Raw genomic sequence first — 15707 nt, forward strand, 5'->3', positions numbered from 1 at the left:
CAGTGTGGTGATTGGCATGGTGACCAGTGTGGTGATTGGTATGGTGACCAGTGTGGGGATTGGCATGGTGACCAGTGTGGGGATTGGCATGGTGACCAGTGTGGTGATTGGCATGGTGACCAGTGTGGTGATTGGCATGGTGACCAGTGTGGTGATTGGCATGGTGACCAGTGTGGTGATTGGCATGGTGACCAGTGTGGGGATTGGTATGGTGACCAGTGTGGGGATTGGCACGGTGACCAGTGTGGTGATTGGTATGGTGACTGGCATGGTGACCAGTGTGGTGATTGGCATGGTGACCAGTGTGGTGATTGGTTTGTCCTCCTCTCTGGCAGATGCAGGAAGAGCCGCCATACACGGAGGAGGAGCTGCTGGCGTTTGAGGCGCACATCAGTCAGACAGAAGATGATTTGAAGAGGAAGAAGGAGGATCTGGACAAACAGCAGGAGGAACTGGAGAAGCAGCAACAGCACATCCAAGCCCAACGGCAGGAGCTGCAGCAGGTAATGGTGACCCCCCCCCCACCCCCACACACACACACACTGATCGAACCCAACCAGATAGGGGACTTTCCCCCCCCCCCCCCCCCCCCCCCCCCCCCCCCCCCCCCCCCCCCCCCCCCCCCATCACACACGGCTGTACCGACCACTCCATACATTGATCACTGTGGACTGATTGTGCCGCCCCGTCACATGCTCAGATTTTGTACCACATAATGATGGCTTCAGACAACACAGACAGTTCTCATTTCCCCCCCCCCACTTGTGATATGAATTGTATTGTCTGTCTATATAAATCTGATTACTGATCTGTCCTCGGCTGCAGGTGGTACAACAGATGATGGAGCAGAAGAAGCAGCAATCTCCTCCCTCGTCCATCCCAGAACCGGGTTCCCAATACCAGCCAGGTAATGTCCATCATCCACCCGCTGTGCCCCATTATGAGGAGTTTCCACCATCCCTGTGCTGAGTTCCTGGGTCTGTACACCCGCTGTGCCCATTATGAGGGGTTCCCACCATCCCTGTGCTGAGTTCCCGGGTCTGTACCCCCCGCTGTGCCCATTATGAGGGGTTCCCACCATCCCTGTGCTGAGTTCCCGGGTCTGTACACCCGCTGTGCCCATTATGAGGGGTTCCCACCATCCCTGTGCTGAGTTCCCGGGTCTGTACACCCGCTGTGCCCATTATGAGGGGTTCCCACCATCCCTGTGCTGAGTTCCCAGGTCTGTACACCCGCTGTGCCCATTATGAGGGGTTCCCACCATCCCTGTGCTGAGTTCCCAGGTCTGTACACCCGCTGTGCCCATTATGAGGGGTTCCCACCATCCCTGTGCTGAGTTCCTCGGTCTGTACACCCGCTGTGCCCCATTATGAGGGGTTCCCACCATCCCTGGGCCCTGTATTATGCCATTGATGAGATTCTCTCTTCTTTCCAGCTATGGACCATGCAGGCCATTTAGGAGCCGGGAAGCCACTGCCACCGGGACATTTACCTGAAGCTGCAGTTCCACACAGCCAGTCCGCCCCTTGATGTAGAGATCTGTCACCGATCCGAATGAAAACTACTGCAGAGTCTGTGTGATCAGCTCCTGGCGACATCACCTGCCTGAGCACCGCACTCACCCAGGACCAACGACCAACATCCGCCCCCCCGAGGACCAACATCCGCCCCCCGAGGACCAACGTCCGCCCCCCCGAGGACCAACATCCGCCCCTGAGGACCAACATCCGCCCCGGAGGACCAACACTACCAATAAAATCAGATTATTTTCTCTCTAAGGCTCGGCACTGAGTGTTTACTGCAATGCTGGGGAGGGAGCAATCCACCTTATCACTGGGGGAGATGTTTTATTGCAGTGTCGGGGTGCCCTCAAAGTGTGTGTGTGGGGGGGGGGGGACATCATTGGAGGGATCAGTGGTTGAAGTGTTGGGGTGCCATAGTTGGGACTCAGGAAGTGAGGGGCGGGTCCTCATTGGAGGAATCAGTGGGGAACATGTTGTATTACATTATTGGGGTGCCATGACTTGGGAAGGGGGGTGAACAGCGGAGAACTTCATTGGAGGTCTTCAGTGATTGCTGTAACCCCACAACGGTCTTGGTTTCTCCCGTCTCTCTCCCCCCTCCCCCCCCCCCCCCCCCCCCCCACTCATGCGGCTGTTTCTTGTACTTTCTCTTCCGGTTATTTGGCTGGTAAGTTCCTCATCGCTGCCCCTCCCCCTCCCCCGTGTACAATGTGTGATGTTGTGTTTGGAGGATTTCTATATTTGCATTCATCACACTAAAGCTGCACGATTCTGCGCCAAAATAAGAATGACGATTCTCGCAGCGTAAAATCTTTCACATTATACAAAAAAAATTTGGGCTAAGTTTACTGTGTTTTTTTTTTTTTTTTTTATTATTATTATTATTAATTTATTCCCCCAAAATTGCATTTGAAAGACCTCTGCGCAAATACAGTGCGACATAAAATATTGCAACAACATTGTATGAACAGAGGATCAGCATTTCCCCCCTTGACAGGATCGGGAGCTGTCCTTGCTCTGTGACAAACGATTGCGCCCGCTGGGGACGAGCGGGGGGTGCACGTGCGCCCCTAGTGGCCTGCGCGAGAGAGCCGACGTAGAGCTACGGGCTCTCGCGCAGGGGAGCCGACCTGCCGCCATAAAACGACGGCGGCAGGTCGGCAAGTAGTTAACTGACAATTGCGCAGTCGTGCGACACTGTACACAAATAAAGATTTTTATATAGAAGTTCTCAGTCACGTGTGTTTGTGTATATATAATAACTGATAAACTACAGCGCTACTAAATCCAAAATACACCACACAATTAATAAATAAATGTAAAAAGCTGCAGTATGTGAAAAGGGTTACCAACCAAACAACAAAATGTGAAAAATATAAACATATGCGCTAAAAACAACTAATTTATGTGATACCTTACTAAGATCAATCCAATTGTGATAATAATTCAAAACCCTGAATAGGGGATTAGTCGTCGTGGGGAACTTCCGACAGATATCGTACAGCAGACTCCTCCCCCACGCGTGGCGTCACTTGCCACGTGACTTACTCATGGGTAATGCTCTACGGACATTACCTATGAGTAAGTCACGTGGCAAGTGACGCAACGCGTGGGGAAGGAGTCTGCTGTACGAGATCTGTCGGAAGTTCCCGAGTGAGGACCTCTACACTTTTCGTTACTGAGTGGCTTGTTTCAAAGACGGGGAGAGCGTGAGTGGATCGGCGCATAGCATTGGCAGCGGTATTGTCGTGTCTGGCTGCATTACACTATTGTGTTTTCCCCTTTTCTTACATGTCCCACACCTGCTGTGGTGTATTGAGGAGGGGGGCTGAAGCCTGTTTTTTGCTCCATCGCTAATGACCAAGGTTGTGTCGTTGGAGCTACTGAAGTGATTTGAAGCTGAGTATAAGATACCTGTTTCACAGAGCTGTGTTATCCAGTGACACTCTCACGCTGCTGCTAATCACCATTGTCTAACCCTATATTTTACCATTCACTCTATAGGGATGGTATTCTGAGATTGAGTACTATTTGATGCTCTGAATTAATTGGCTTTGTATTAATTTATTAATTTTTATACACGAATTTTTTTCCTCATCTATATATATTTTGTGTGCTTCACCCCACTGTGGCAACACGACTAATCCCCTATTCAGGGTTTTGAATTATTATCACAATTGGATTGATCTTAGTAAGGTATCACATAAATGAGTTGTTTTTAGCGCATATGTTTATATTTTTCACATGTGTATATAGATCACGTATACCATAGCACTCCATATACTGTATACAGGCCGCCTCACTCACACTGGCAGTTGGCTTCTATGGTTAGAGGAACGCATGTCATCATTTCCTGTGTTTTTCTCCCTGAGACTTTACCTGTCTTCAGGTGTGATCGGTCAGTTTAGCTGCATTTACATAAAACTGAATTCTGTGCGTCTGGAATGCCATCAGAATCTCTCACTGCGGCTGAACGCGCCATAAAGCGGGAATGTCTACAGACAGGAAATGCGATCCGGGGGGGGGGGGGGGGTATAACATTCCTTTACATCTCAGATAAATGCCCCCGAGTTTAGAAAAGCCTTACATTACATATAGAGAAGAGCTGGACCCTCTGCCAGGTTTGTGACCCCGCCGGGGAGATTCTCCCTCACTTCCTCTGTTTGTGACCCCGCCGGGGAGATTCTCCCTCACTTCCTCTGTTTGTGACCCCGCCGGGGAGATTCTTCCTCTGTTTGTGACCCCGCCAGGGAGATTTTCCCTCACTTCCTCTGTTTGTGACCCCGCCGGGGAGATTCTCCCTTACTTTCTGTTTGTGACCCCGCCGGGGAGATTCTCCCTCACTTCCTCTGTTTGTGACCCCGCCGGGGAGATTCTCCCTCACTTCCTCTGTTTGTGACCCCGCCGGGGAGATTCTCCCTCACTTCCTCTGTTTGTGACCCTGTCGGGGAGATTCTCCCTCACTTCCTGTTTGTGACCCCGCCGGGGAGATTCTCCCTCACTTCCTCTGTTTGTGACCCCGCCGGGGACATTCTCCCTCACTTCCTCTGTTTGTGACCCCGCCGGGGAGATTCTCCCTCACTTCCTCTGTCTGTGACCCCGCCGGGGAGATTCTTCCTCTGTTTGTGACCCCGCCAGGGAGATTTTCCCTCACTTCCTCTGTTTGTGACCCCGCCGGGGAGATTTTCCCTCACTTCCTCTGTTTGTGACCCCGCCGGGGAGATTCTCCCTCACTTCCTCTGTTTGTGACCCTGTCGGGGAGATTCTCCCTCACTTCCTGTTTGTGACCCCGCCGGGGAGATTCTCCCTCACTTCCTCTGTTTGTGACCCCGCCGGGGAGATTTTCCCTCACTTCCTCTGTTTGTGACCCCGCCGGGGAGATTCTCCCTCACTTCCTCTGTTTGTGACCCTGTCGGGGAGATTCTCCCTCACTTCCTGTTTGTGACCCCGCCGGGGAGATTCTCCCTCCCTTACTTGCTCTGTTTGTGACCCCGCCGGGGAGATTCTTCCTCTGTTTGTGACCCCGCCAGGGAGATTTTCCCTCACTTCCTCTGTTTGTGACCCCGCCGGGGAGATTCCCCCTCACTTCCTCTGTTTGTGACCCCGCCGGGGAGATTCTCCCTTACTTTCTGTTTGTGACCCTGTCGGGGAGATTCTCCCTCACTTCCTGTTTGTGACCCCGCCGGGGAGATTCTCCCTCACTTCCTCTGTTTGTGACCCCGCCGGGGAGATTCTCCCTCACTTCCTCTGTTTGTGACCCCGCCGGGGAGATTCTCCCTCACTTCCTCTGTTTGTGACCCCGCCGGGGAGATTCCCCCTCACTTCCTCTGTTTGTGACCCCGCCGGGGAGATTCTCCCTTACTTTCTGTTTGTGACCCCGCCGGGGAGATTCTCCCTCACTTCCTCTGTTTGTGACCCCGCCGGGGAGATTCTCCCTCACTTCCTCTGTTTGTGACCCCGCCGGGGAGATTCTCCCTCACTTCCTCTGTGTGTGACCCCGCCGGGGAGATTCTCCCTCACTTCCTCTGTTTGTGACCCCGCCGGGGAGATTCTCCCTTACTTTCTGTTTGTGACCCCGCCGGGGAGATTCTCCCTCACTTCCTCTGTTTGTGACCCCGCCGGGGAGATTCTCCCTCACTTCCTCTGTGACCCCGCCGGGGAGATTCTCCCTCACTTTCTGTTTGTGACCCTGTCGGGGAGATTCTCCCTCACTTCCTGTTTGTGACCCCGCCGGGGAGATTCTCCCTCATTTCCTGTTTGTGACCCCGGGACAAATAATGAAGGGAAGTCCTCAGGACAGAAGGACACTGACAAGGAACGTCACCCTGACTGTAACATTCTCCGTCACGAAATGTAAAATATGCGGCGTGTCTGGTTTTCTAACCTGTCAGGTCGGTATGGAGAATTCTGACGGGACACAGCCAACGTGTGAGAGGAGCTCTGCTCACCGATACATTGTTATGTTATAATCAAATAAAAAGGGGCGGGGGTGAGGGGGCGTGTACTATAAAAATATTTCCAACTATATGAAATAGCGTGCATAAAACACCAAATAATTCAAGGGTGACACATTGTACTTCACACCCTTCATGTGACTTCTTCTCCCAGATCTGTGCAGAAATCCAGTGTGAGACTTCCTGTAATAAAGACCGCCCACTGCTGCTCTCCTTCCTTGTACAAGGGGGCTGGTCTGGTCTCCGCCCCCTCCTGTAGTGAGTGGAGCTTGTGTGGCCCCTCCCACAGCTCTGCTCTCCTTCCTTGTGCAAGGGGGCTGGTCTCCGCCCCCTCCTGTAGTTTTCTGTAGAGGGTGGGGTCTGCTGGCCCCTCCCACAGCTCTGCTCTCTCTCCTAGTCCAAGGGGACTGGTCTGATCTCCGCCCCCTCCTCTCGTTTTGTGTAGAGGGTGGAGCCTGCTGGGCCCCTCCCACAGCTCTGCTCTCTCTCCTTGTCCAAGGGGACTGGTCTCATCTCTGCCCCCTCCTGTCGTTTTGTGTAGAGGGTGGAGCCTGCTGAGCCCCTCCCACAGCTCTGCTCTCTCTCCTTGTCCAAGGGGACTGGTCTGATCTCCGCCCCCTCCTGTAGTTTTTTGTAGAGGGTGGGGTCTGCATGGCCCCTCCCACAGCTATGCTCTCTCTCCTTGTCCAAGGGGAGTGGTCTGATCTCCGCCCCCTCCTGTAGTTTTCTGTAGAGGGTGGAGCCTGCTGGGTCCCTCCCACAGCTCTGCGCTCTCTCTCCTTGTCCAAGGGGACTGGTCTGATCTCTGCCCCCTCCTGTCGTTTTGTGTTGGGGTGGGGTCTGCTGGGTCCCTCCCACAGCTCTGCTCTCTCTCCTTGTCCCAGGGGACTGGTCTGATCTCCGCCCCCTCCTGTCGTTTTGTGTTGGGGTGGAGCCTGCTGGGCCCCTCCCACAGCTCTGCTCTCTCTCCTTGTCCAAGGGGACTGGTCTGATCTCCGCCCCCCTCCTGTAGTTTTCTGTAGAGGGTGGGGTCTGCTGGGTCCCTCCCACAGCTCTGCTCTCTCTCCTTGTCCAAGGGGACTGGTCTGATCTCCGCCCCCTCCTGTAGTTTTCTGTAGAGGGTGGGGTCTGCTGGGCCCCTCCCACAGCTCTGCTCTCTCTCCTTGTCCCAGGGGACTGGTCTCATCTCTGCCCCCTCCTGTAGTTTTCTGTAGAGGGTGGAGTCTGCTGGGTCCCTCCCACAGCTCTGCTCTCTCTCCTTGTCCAAGGGGACTGGTCTGATCTCCGCCCCCTCCTGTAGTTTTCTGTAGAGGGTGGAGTCTGCTGGGTCCCTCCCACAGCTCTGCTCTCTCTCCTTGTCCAAGGGGACTGGCCTGATCTCCGCCCCCTCCTGTAGTTTTCTGTAGAGGGTGGAGTCTGCTGGGTCCCTCCCACAGCTCTGCTCTCTCTCCTTGTCCAAGGGGACTGGTCTGATCTCCGCCCCCTCCTGTAATTTTCTGTAGAGGGTGGAGCTGTGATGGAAGTTACTAAAATGAATATTTTGTGTTATGATTAGAACCACTGAAATGTTGTTTTTTCTTTCCTTATATTCTTCTATTTCTTTCATATTCTTATATTGTTTTTATTTCTTTATCTATATATGATAAGTATACATATGTATGTGTGAAAATATGTTACAATACTGTTATTATGCTTAAATGAAGAAACAGTTTATAAAGTTTCCGTACATCTCAACTTTTGGAGTGAAGACAAAGAACTACCGCGTTTCCCTGAAAATAAGACCGGGTCTTATATTAATTTTGGCTACAAAAAAATCACACTAGGGCTTATTTTCAGGGGATGTCTTATTTCTTTACGGTATGTACAATAATCTACATTTATTCAAATACAGTCATGTCATCATGACGATCTTAGAGTGGTTGTAACCCATAAAATAAAATCTATCCTGATCCTTTAAAGCATGATAGCCAGCACAGTGACCCGCCGTAGCTCTTCTCCACTCTGAGCACTGCAAAGGAAGGGACCGCTGACGTTGGAGAGGAGAAGATCTCCGGCCGGTCACGTGAGCGCCCAGCGGCACTGTAAATAAGGTATTTTCCAAAACACAGTTACAAAAAGGAGACACACTGCACATTATATAATCTTTTTACAAAACGGATTACGTTTTTACAACGACTTTAACTAGGGTTTATTTTCGGGGTAGGCCTTATATTGCAGCCATCCCCAAAAAGAACGATAGGTCTTATTTTCGGGGAAACAGGGTGCAACGGCTACCCAAGTAGTGTGAGGGTCTCAGCCGTTGGAGACGTCCTTTTCCCTGGCAAAATGCGATATGCAGGTACACACACTTTGAAACAATGACACTCCCTTGAGCCAATCAGCCGCTAGCCGTTTTGGCTCCTTAACTTGATCAGACAATAGAATTCAATTAACCTTTAAAACAATTATCACTCACACATAATCCCCCTCAGCAGACACCTCACAGGGGGGGTGTTACCTACACAAGAGAGAGTTCATTAGCTATGCGAAGGGAACATTAGCATTCATCAATGAAAGAGACCCTTGTCCAATTAACCCTTTGAGCTCAGAATACAATGTGGTACATCCAATTGTGACAAGTCATGCAGTTCCTTGTAGTCCTCATGAAGATTATAACTGTCCCGGCAGCATAGTCCATGATCCGTTACACTGCCCCCCTTTTGTGGAACACTCCGGCAGACCCGGATTGATCCTTTTCGGGTTCAACTTGGGGATGTCCGGTCTGCTGTTAGGGTAAAAGTTCAGTTTGCCTGGACAGTCCGTCGGCCTTCCCATTGGCTTACCAGGTCGGTAGCTGATGGTGACGGTGAAGAATAGAATTCAATTCTGGAACAGTCACTTGCTTTGCTCTCTCAATGGCTCCCAAAACCTGTTGCTGATGCTCTTGGGACAGATACGGCACCACCTGGATGCAAATCCCATTTAATCTTTTGACAATTTCCGCCTGTTTGTGCATTTCAATGTTCAAGCCACGGGACATCTCATAATACATGACATAGTGTCGTTGCATCTCTGATTTCTCACTGGCCAACTTGTCACATTCCCATTTTAGACTGTGATATTGTGTCGGATCTACAGTATATGTCGGGGAAGGTAGTCTTACCCGGTTCTCAGCAGCAAGTGGGTTGATTCCAGCAACGCGGGTGGTCACGGCACAAGCAGCAGCAGGTGTAGGTAAATAAGCCGAAGTCAGAGGGCCAATGTCGTTGCCCAGCACCACCTCGGCAGGTAGGTTGTCCATGATACCAACTGTGGTCTTTCCTGACCCGGCTCCCCAGTCTAAGTGCACCCGGGTGGTGGGTACGCGAAATACAGCACCCCCTGCGACCCGGACGGCAACTGTGCGAGTGGACACGTTCTCTGGCTTTACCAGATGTTTTTGAATCAGAGTGATAGTAGTCCCGGAATCTCTTAGGCCTTGTGCTACTTGTCCATTCACTCGTACCTCCTGACGGTGATGCTAACGGTTATCCGGAGAGGCCGCTTGTATTGGGTCTGCCTCATACCAAATTCCCAGACATTCCTCAGGGCCCCCCTCAGTCTCCAGGCAGTGGGCCGCAGAGGGACGTGATGGAGTGATCTCTGTGTTGGGTGTTGTGCGTCTCCAATTGTTATTTGTAGCTCTCAAAGGGCAATAACGAGCAATATGTCCAGTGTCGCTGCAGTGATGGCACGTCACCCTAGGCGAATCCCGGGGGTAGTTGCTAGGCCCCTGAGGACGTGGTGGGACTGGAGCCCGAAACTCTGGGCGTGGGGTGACGGTTGGAGTACGCGGTTCTACCTTCTGAGCCAGCCGCATAGTACCCTGGCTTACTTTCCTTGTCTCCGCGTACTCATCTGCTAGCCGAGCCGCCTCGTTTAAGTTAGCGGGACGGCGATCTCGTACCCAGTCTTGTATGTCTGCGGCCAGGTCTTGAAAGAAATGTTCCATTAGGAACAGCTGCAATACTTCCTCCCCGGTGTTGGCCTTGCACCCTTGGACCCAAAGGGATGCCACCCTTTGTAACTGGTTGGCCCATTCCATGTGGGAGTCCACAGCCATCTTCTTGGACTCCCGGAAGCGCCGGCGGTAGGCTTCTGGCGTTACGGCGTATCGGGTTAGCAGCGCCTTTTTAACTTGCTGGTATTGTAAAATATCCTCTGGAGCGAGAGCCCGAAAGGCTTCATTGGCTTTGCCCGACAATTTCCCCGACAAAATAGTGACCCATTGGTCTGGTGGTACCTGGTGTAGTGAGCACTGCCTCTCAAAGTCCGCCAAATATCCATCGATTTCCTCCTCACTTTCTACAAAAGCTTTAAATGCAGTGAACGGTATTTTCTTTCCTGTAGCAGCAGGTGGGGGGGTAGGAACTGCAGGTGTAATGGGCTGTCTCGCTCTTACCAGTTCCAGTTCTTGTCCCCTCTTCGTTTGTATCTCTTCCCTTGCTTCCCGGAACAGCTGGTTGATTAGTTCCACGGACGTTTCTGGATACAAGGATAATCTCCGCTGTACAATCCCAGTAATTACATCTTCTTTGCTGACCGGTGCAAGGGGCTCCGTTCCTTCCATGGATCCATCCATTTCGTCCAGCTCCAGCAGGTCAGCTATCAGCTCCCTCCGTGGTCTGTTGCTGGCGCTCCTACCACGACTCTCCAATAGATCTTTTAGTGTGGATCTTTTCAGCCTGGCGTACTGCGACTCCATTCAGCACTTGCTCTTTGGATAAAAGGACCATCCCACCGCTGCCAACCAATGCAACGGCTACCCAAGTAGTGTGAGGGTCTCAGCCGTTGGAGACGTCCTTTTCCCTGGCAAGCTGCGATATGCAGGTACCGCCGGTATATCTGTCATGGTCTTACCTCTCTCCTGTCTCCTTCGTTTGACATGTGCTGGCGGCCATCTTGGTTTCTGGGACTCTTGTAGCCTCCCACCCTGCGGCTCCTCCTTCCCACTGGGAGGAGCTGGATGCCTGGCTCATATATATAGGAGTTCTGTGGCTTCAGTTCCTTGCTTGGTCCTCCTGTGTTCACATGCTTCTAAGACTGCTGCTGCTTCCTGATCCTGGCTTCGTCTGACTTCCCTGCTGGTTCCTGATCCTGGCTTTGTCTGACTTCCCTGCTGGTTCCTGATCCTGGCTTTGTCTGACTTCCCTGCTGGTTCCTGATCCTGGCTTTGTCTGACTTCCCTGCTGGTTCCTGATCCTGGCTTCGTCTGACTACCCTTCTGGTTCCTGACATCTGGCTTCGCAAGACTCTGCTTCGGTTTCACCATGCGTTTGGACTTTTGCTTTACAGCTTGATTTTCAATAAAGCCTTCTTATTTTCACTTATCTCTTGTTGTACGTCTGGTTCATGGTTCCGTAACATTAGGACCAAGCCATGAATTTTGACGGTACAGGGCCATCCTCGCTACCCACGCTGGTTGCCAGACTTGATCAGCTGGAGTCCCTGTTGGGTCAGTTCGCTGTGGTGTTGCAAACCCTGCTTGAACGCACAGCTCATTTCGCTCCCGTTGCCGATGGGTCGGTTGTCGCTCCTGGTCCCGCTCCTACTGCCGCTCCGGTTGTTGCGCCAGAGTCTACCCCGACACCTGTTGTTGCGCCTGCGGTGTTTCGGGGTATGACCGGTTCTGCCCCCCTTCCACTGCGATTTGGGGGAGAGCCAACTCAGTGCCGAGGTTTCCTTAACCAAGTGGGCATTTATTTCGAGTTGCTGCCACATGCCTTTCCCACTGAGAGATCAAAGGTGGGCTTCTTGATCTCGCTGCTCTCGGACAAGGCCTTGGCCTGGGCCAGCCCTTTATGGGAGAACAACAATCCGGTGGTTGCCAAGTTTTCCGGTTTTGTTGCTTCTCTTCGGAAGGTATTCGATGTGCCGGCTCGCGCCGCCTCTGCTGCGAAGCTCCTTATGTCCGTCAGACAGGGTTCACGATCCGTAGCCGAATACGCCATTGAGTTTCGTACCCTGGCAGCAGAGGTGGGCTGGAATAATGAGGCTCTGGTCGCTGCTTTCTCTCATGGTCTCTCGGATGTCTTGAAGGATGAGGTTGCAGCTAAGGACCTACCAGTGGAGCTCGAGGCTCTTATTTCTTTCCTGATTTTGATTGACACCAGACTCAGGGAGAGACCTTCCTTTAAGGAGAGCCTGCGGAGGCCTCCTAACAGTTTGGCGTCTACGTTTGCTGTCCCACCCGTGCCTCCCTCTCCTCCCACGCCTCCTGGGGTTGACTTGTCTGGGGGTGAACCCATGCAGCTGGGGTTTGCTCGCCTGTCCGAGGGGGAGAGGGTACTCCGGAGACGCGAGGGCCGATGCATGTACTGTGGTCTCGGTGGGCATTTTCGGTTGGCATGTCCGAACCGTCCGGGAAACGCTCGCACCTGAGATCCTGTCGGGGGCAGATCTTGGGTGGAGTCTCCTCGTCCCCGGTTTCCCGTGTTGATAAACCACTGATCACTGTTGTCCTCTCCTGGGTCGGGGGCTCGGTGACGACCCAGGCGTTGGTGGACTCTGGTGCTGGTGGTTTTTTCATTGATAGTGAGTTCGCTGCCGCCAATGCCATTCCTCTGCAGGCTCGAGGTTCCCCGCTGGCTCTAGAGGCGATAGACGGCAGACCCCTCCAGCCGTCACACGTGACTCATGAGACCCTTCCAGTGGGGATAGCCATTGGTGCCGTTCACAGTGAGTCGGTCTGCTTCCAGGTTATTTCGTCTCCACACTACTCGGTGGTCTTGGGGTACCCCTGGCTCCAGAAGCATAATCCGACTTTTGACTGGAGATCGGCCGAGATCCTCTCATGGTCACCACAGTGTGGGGCTAGTTGCATCCATGGGCCTGTCAAGTTGCTGTGTACTTCCTCGGACTCTCTGTTGCCTCCTGAATACGAGGAGTACCGGGATGTATTCGATAAGGTGCGCGCAGTTGCCCTACCTCCGCACCGCCCATACGATTGTGCCATAGATTTACAACCTGGTGCCGTTCCTCCTCGCGGCAGGGTCTATCCACTGTCGGTTGCGGAGAATGAGGCCATGGAGGAGTACGTGAGGGAGGCGCTGTCCCGTGGTCACATTCGCAAATCCTCGTCCCCGGCAGGGGCTGGATTTTTCTTTGTGAAAAAGAAGGGCGGTGAGTTGAGGCCTTGCATCGATTACAGGGGCCTTAATCGCATCACGATCAAGAACGCTTACCCGATACCCTTGATTTCCGAGCTGTTCGATCGCCTTAAGGGGGCCACGGTCTTTACCAAACTCGACTTGAGGGCGGCATATAACCTGGTAAGGATCAAGGCGGGCGATGAGTGGAAGACGGCGTTTAACACCAGGACCGGTCATTATGAATCCTTGGTTATGCCCTTTGGGTTGTGCAATGCGCCCGCAGTCTTTCAGGAGTTCATCAACGATGTTTTCCGTGACCTGTTGCAGCAGTGTGTGGTGGTCTATTTGGATGACATCTTGGTATATTCTGAATCCATGGAGGCCCACATTCTGGATGTCAAGCGAGTGTTGCAACGGTTACGAGAGAACAAGCTGTTCGGTAAGCTTAAGAAATGCGAATTTCACCGGTCCCAGGTAACCTTCTTAGGTTACATCATTTCCGCTGAGGGGTTCTCCATGGACCCTGAGAAGGTTTCGGCTGTCTTACAGTGGCCCCAGCCCAGTGGTCTTCGTTCCCTGCAGCGCTTTTTGGGCTTCGCCAATTATTATCGGAAGTTCATCAGGGACTTCTCCACGCTGGCCAAGCCTCTCACGGATCTGACCAGGAAGGGCAGTAATTCCCAGGTCTGGCCGCTCGAGGCCATCCGGGCTTTTGAGGCCCTAAAATCCGCCTTTGTGTCGGCCCCGATTCTGTCTCATCCCAATCCTGGGTTGCCCTTTGTCCTCGAGGTGGACGCATCTGAGACGGGAGTAGGCGCCCTTCTGTCTCAGCGTAGAACACCAGAGGGTCCGCCGCTTCCTCCTGGCATGCGGATCTCCAACGTGTTTCATGTCTCCCTGTTGAAGCCACTGGTGTGCAATCGCTTCACTTCCTCGGTTCCTCTGCCTCTTCCGGTCCAAGTGGGCAATCATGAGGAGTATGAGGTGAGCAATATCCTGGACTCACGCCTGGTCCGCGGTCGGGTGCAGTTTTTGGTCCACTGGCGTGGTTATGGTCCAGAGGAGCGTTCCTGGGTTCCCTCCGCAGATGTCCATGCTCCTGCCTTGCTCCGAGCCTTCCACGCACATTTTCCTCAGAAACCGTTTTTTGCACCGCGGAGGAGGGGCCCTTGAGGGGGAGGTACTGTCATGGTCTTACCTCTCTCCTGTCTCCTTCGTTTGACATGTGCTGGCGGCCATCTTGGTTTCTGGGACTCTTGTAGCCTCCCACCCTGCGGCTCCTCCTTCCCACTGGGAGGAGCTGGATGCCTGGCTCATATATATAGGAGTTCTGTGGCTTCAGTTCCTTGCTTGGTCCTCCTGTGTTCACATGCTTCTAAGACTGCTGCTGCTTCCTGATGCTGGCTTCGTCTGACTTCCCTGCTGGTTCCTGATCCTGGCTTTGTCTGACTTCCCTGCTGGTTCCTGATCCTGGCTTTGTCTGACTTCCCTGCTGGTTCCTGATCCTGGCTTTGTCTGACTTCCCTGCTGGTTCCTGATCCTGGCTTCGTCTGACTACCCTTCTGGTTCCTGACATCTGGCTTCGCAAGACTCTGCTTCGGTTTCACCATGCGTTTGGACTTTTGCTTTACAGCTTGATTTTCAATAAAGCCTTCTTATTTTCACTTATCTCTTGTTGTACGTCTGGTTCATGGTTCCGTAACAATATCCCATCGAATGCCCTTCCAAGAAACGAGACGGGCTACGTTTGCAGAGTCAAGCAGGACTGACTTTTAATGCCACATTTTTCCTCCTTATATCTGGTTACAAACTGTACAGAAACAAATGACACTCCCCCCCCCCCCCAGGGGGGACTTCAATACACACACTTTGAAATAATGACATTCCCTTGAGCCAATCAGCCGCTAGCCGTTTTGGCTCCTTAACTTGATCAGACAATAGAATTCAATTAACCTTTAAAACAATTATCACTCACACATAATCCCCCTCAGCATACACCTCACAGGGGGGCTGTTACCTACAAAGAGAGAGAGTTCATTAGCTATGCGAAGGGAACATTAGCATTCATCAATGAAAGAGACTTGTCCAATTAACCCTTTGAGCTCAGAATACAATGTGGTACATCCAATTGTGACAAGCCATGCAGTTCCTTGTAGTCCTCATGAAGATTATAACTGTCCCGGCAGCATAGTCCATGATCCGTTACACAGGGTATTAACACCAGACAGCTGTCATCCCTCCTCCCTCTTCATTCCAAAGCCCCTCCTCCTAAATATGGCTAAACCCCTGTAAGCTTGAGGATGGGACCCTGTGTTTCTGGACATTCCACAAGGAACTTTCATGTCTGTTTGACACGAGGACTGTTTGTGCCCAAAAATGGACTTGCAAGAAGAAACCACCCTTATATGAACTGACCTATCAGTGTGTTCATGTGAATGATGTCATTTTGTCTATAAAGCTATGGAAATAAGTGGGTTCGGTCTCTCTGACGCTGGAACACCGAAAGAAACAGAGCTCTCTCTCAGTTCTCTGCATACTTTCACTATTTGGGTCAACGGTAGAATGGGTTTTGCCCTGAAGTTGAGTCAGGGGTTTAATCCTTATCAGAGCTTGTTTGGCCC

The 15707-nt window shown here is 52.3% G+C and overlaps 1 protein-coding gene across 1 annotated transcript; it reads left to right on the forward strand.

Moving 5' to 3' along the window:
* Window positions 1–301: 301 nt before the first annotated feature.
* On the forward strand, window positions 302–1626 carry LOC120921974 (nucleobindin-2-like). Its single transcript, XM_040334495.1, has 3 exons — window positions 302–503; window positions 826–907; window positions 1436–1626. Exons 1-3 carry the CDS (start codon window positions 336–338, stop codon window positions 1528–1530), a joined length of 345 nt encoding a protein of 114 aa, XP_040190429.1. The 5' UTR covers window positions 302–335; the 3' UTR covers window positions 1531–1626.
* The last annotated feature ends 14081 nt before the right edge of the window (window positions 1627–15707 follow it).

Source organism: Rana temporaria (genome assembly GCF_905171775.1).
Source record: "Rana temporaria chromosome 11 unlocalized genomic scaffold, aRanTem1.1 chr11z, whole genome shotgun sequence".
NCBI classification, from domain to species: domain Eukaryota; kingdom Metazoa; phylum Chordata; class Amphibia; order Anura; family Ranidae; genus Rana; species Rana temporaria.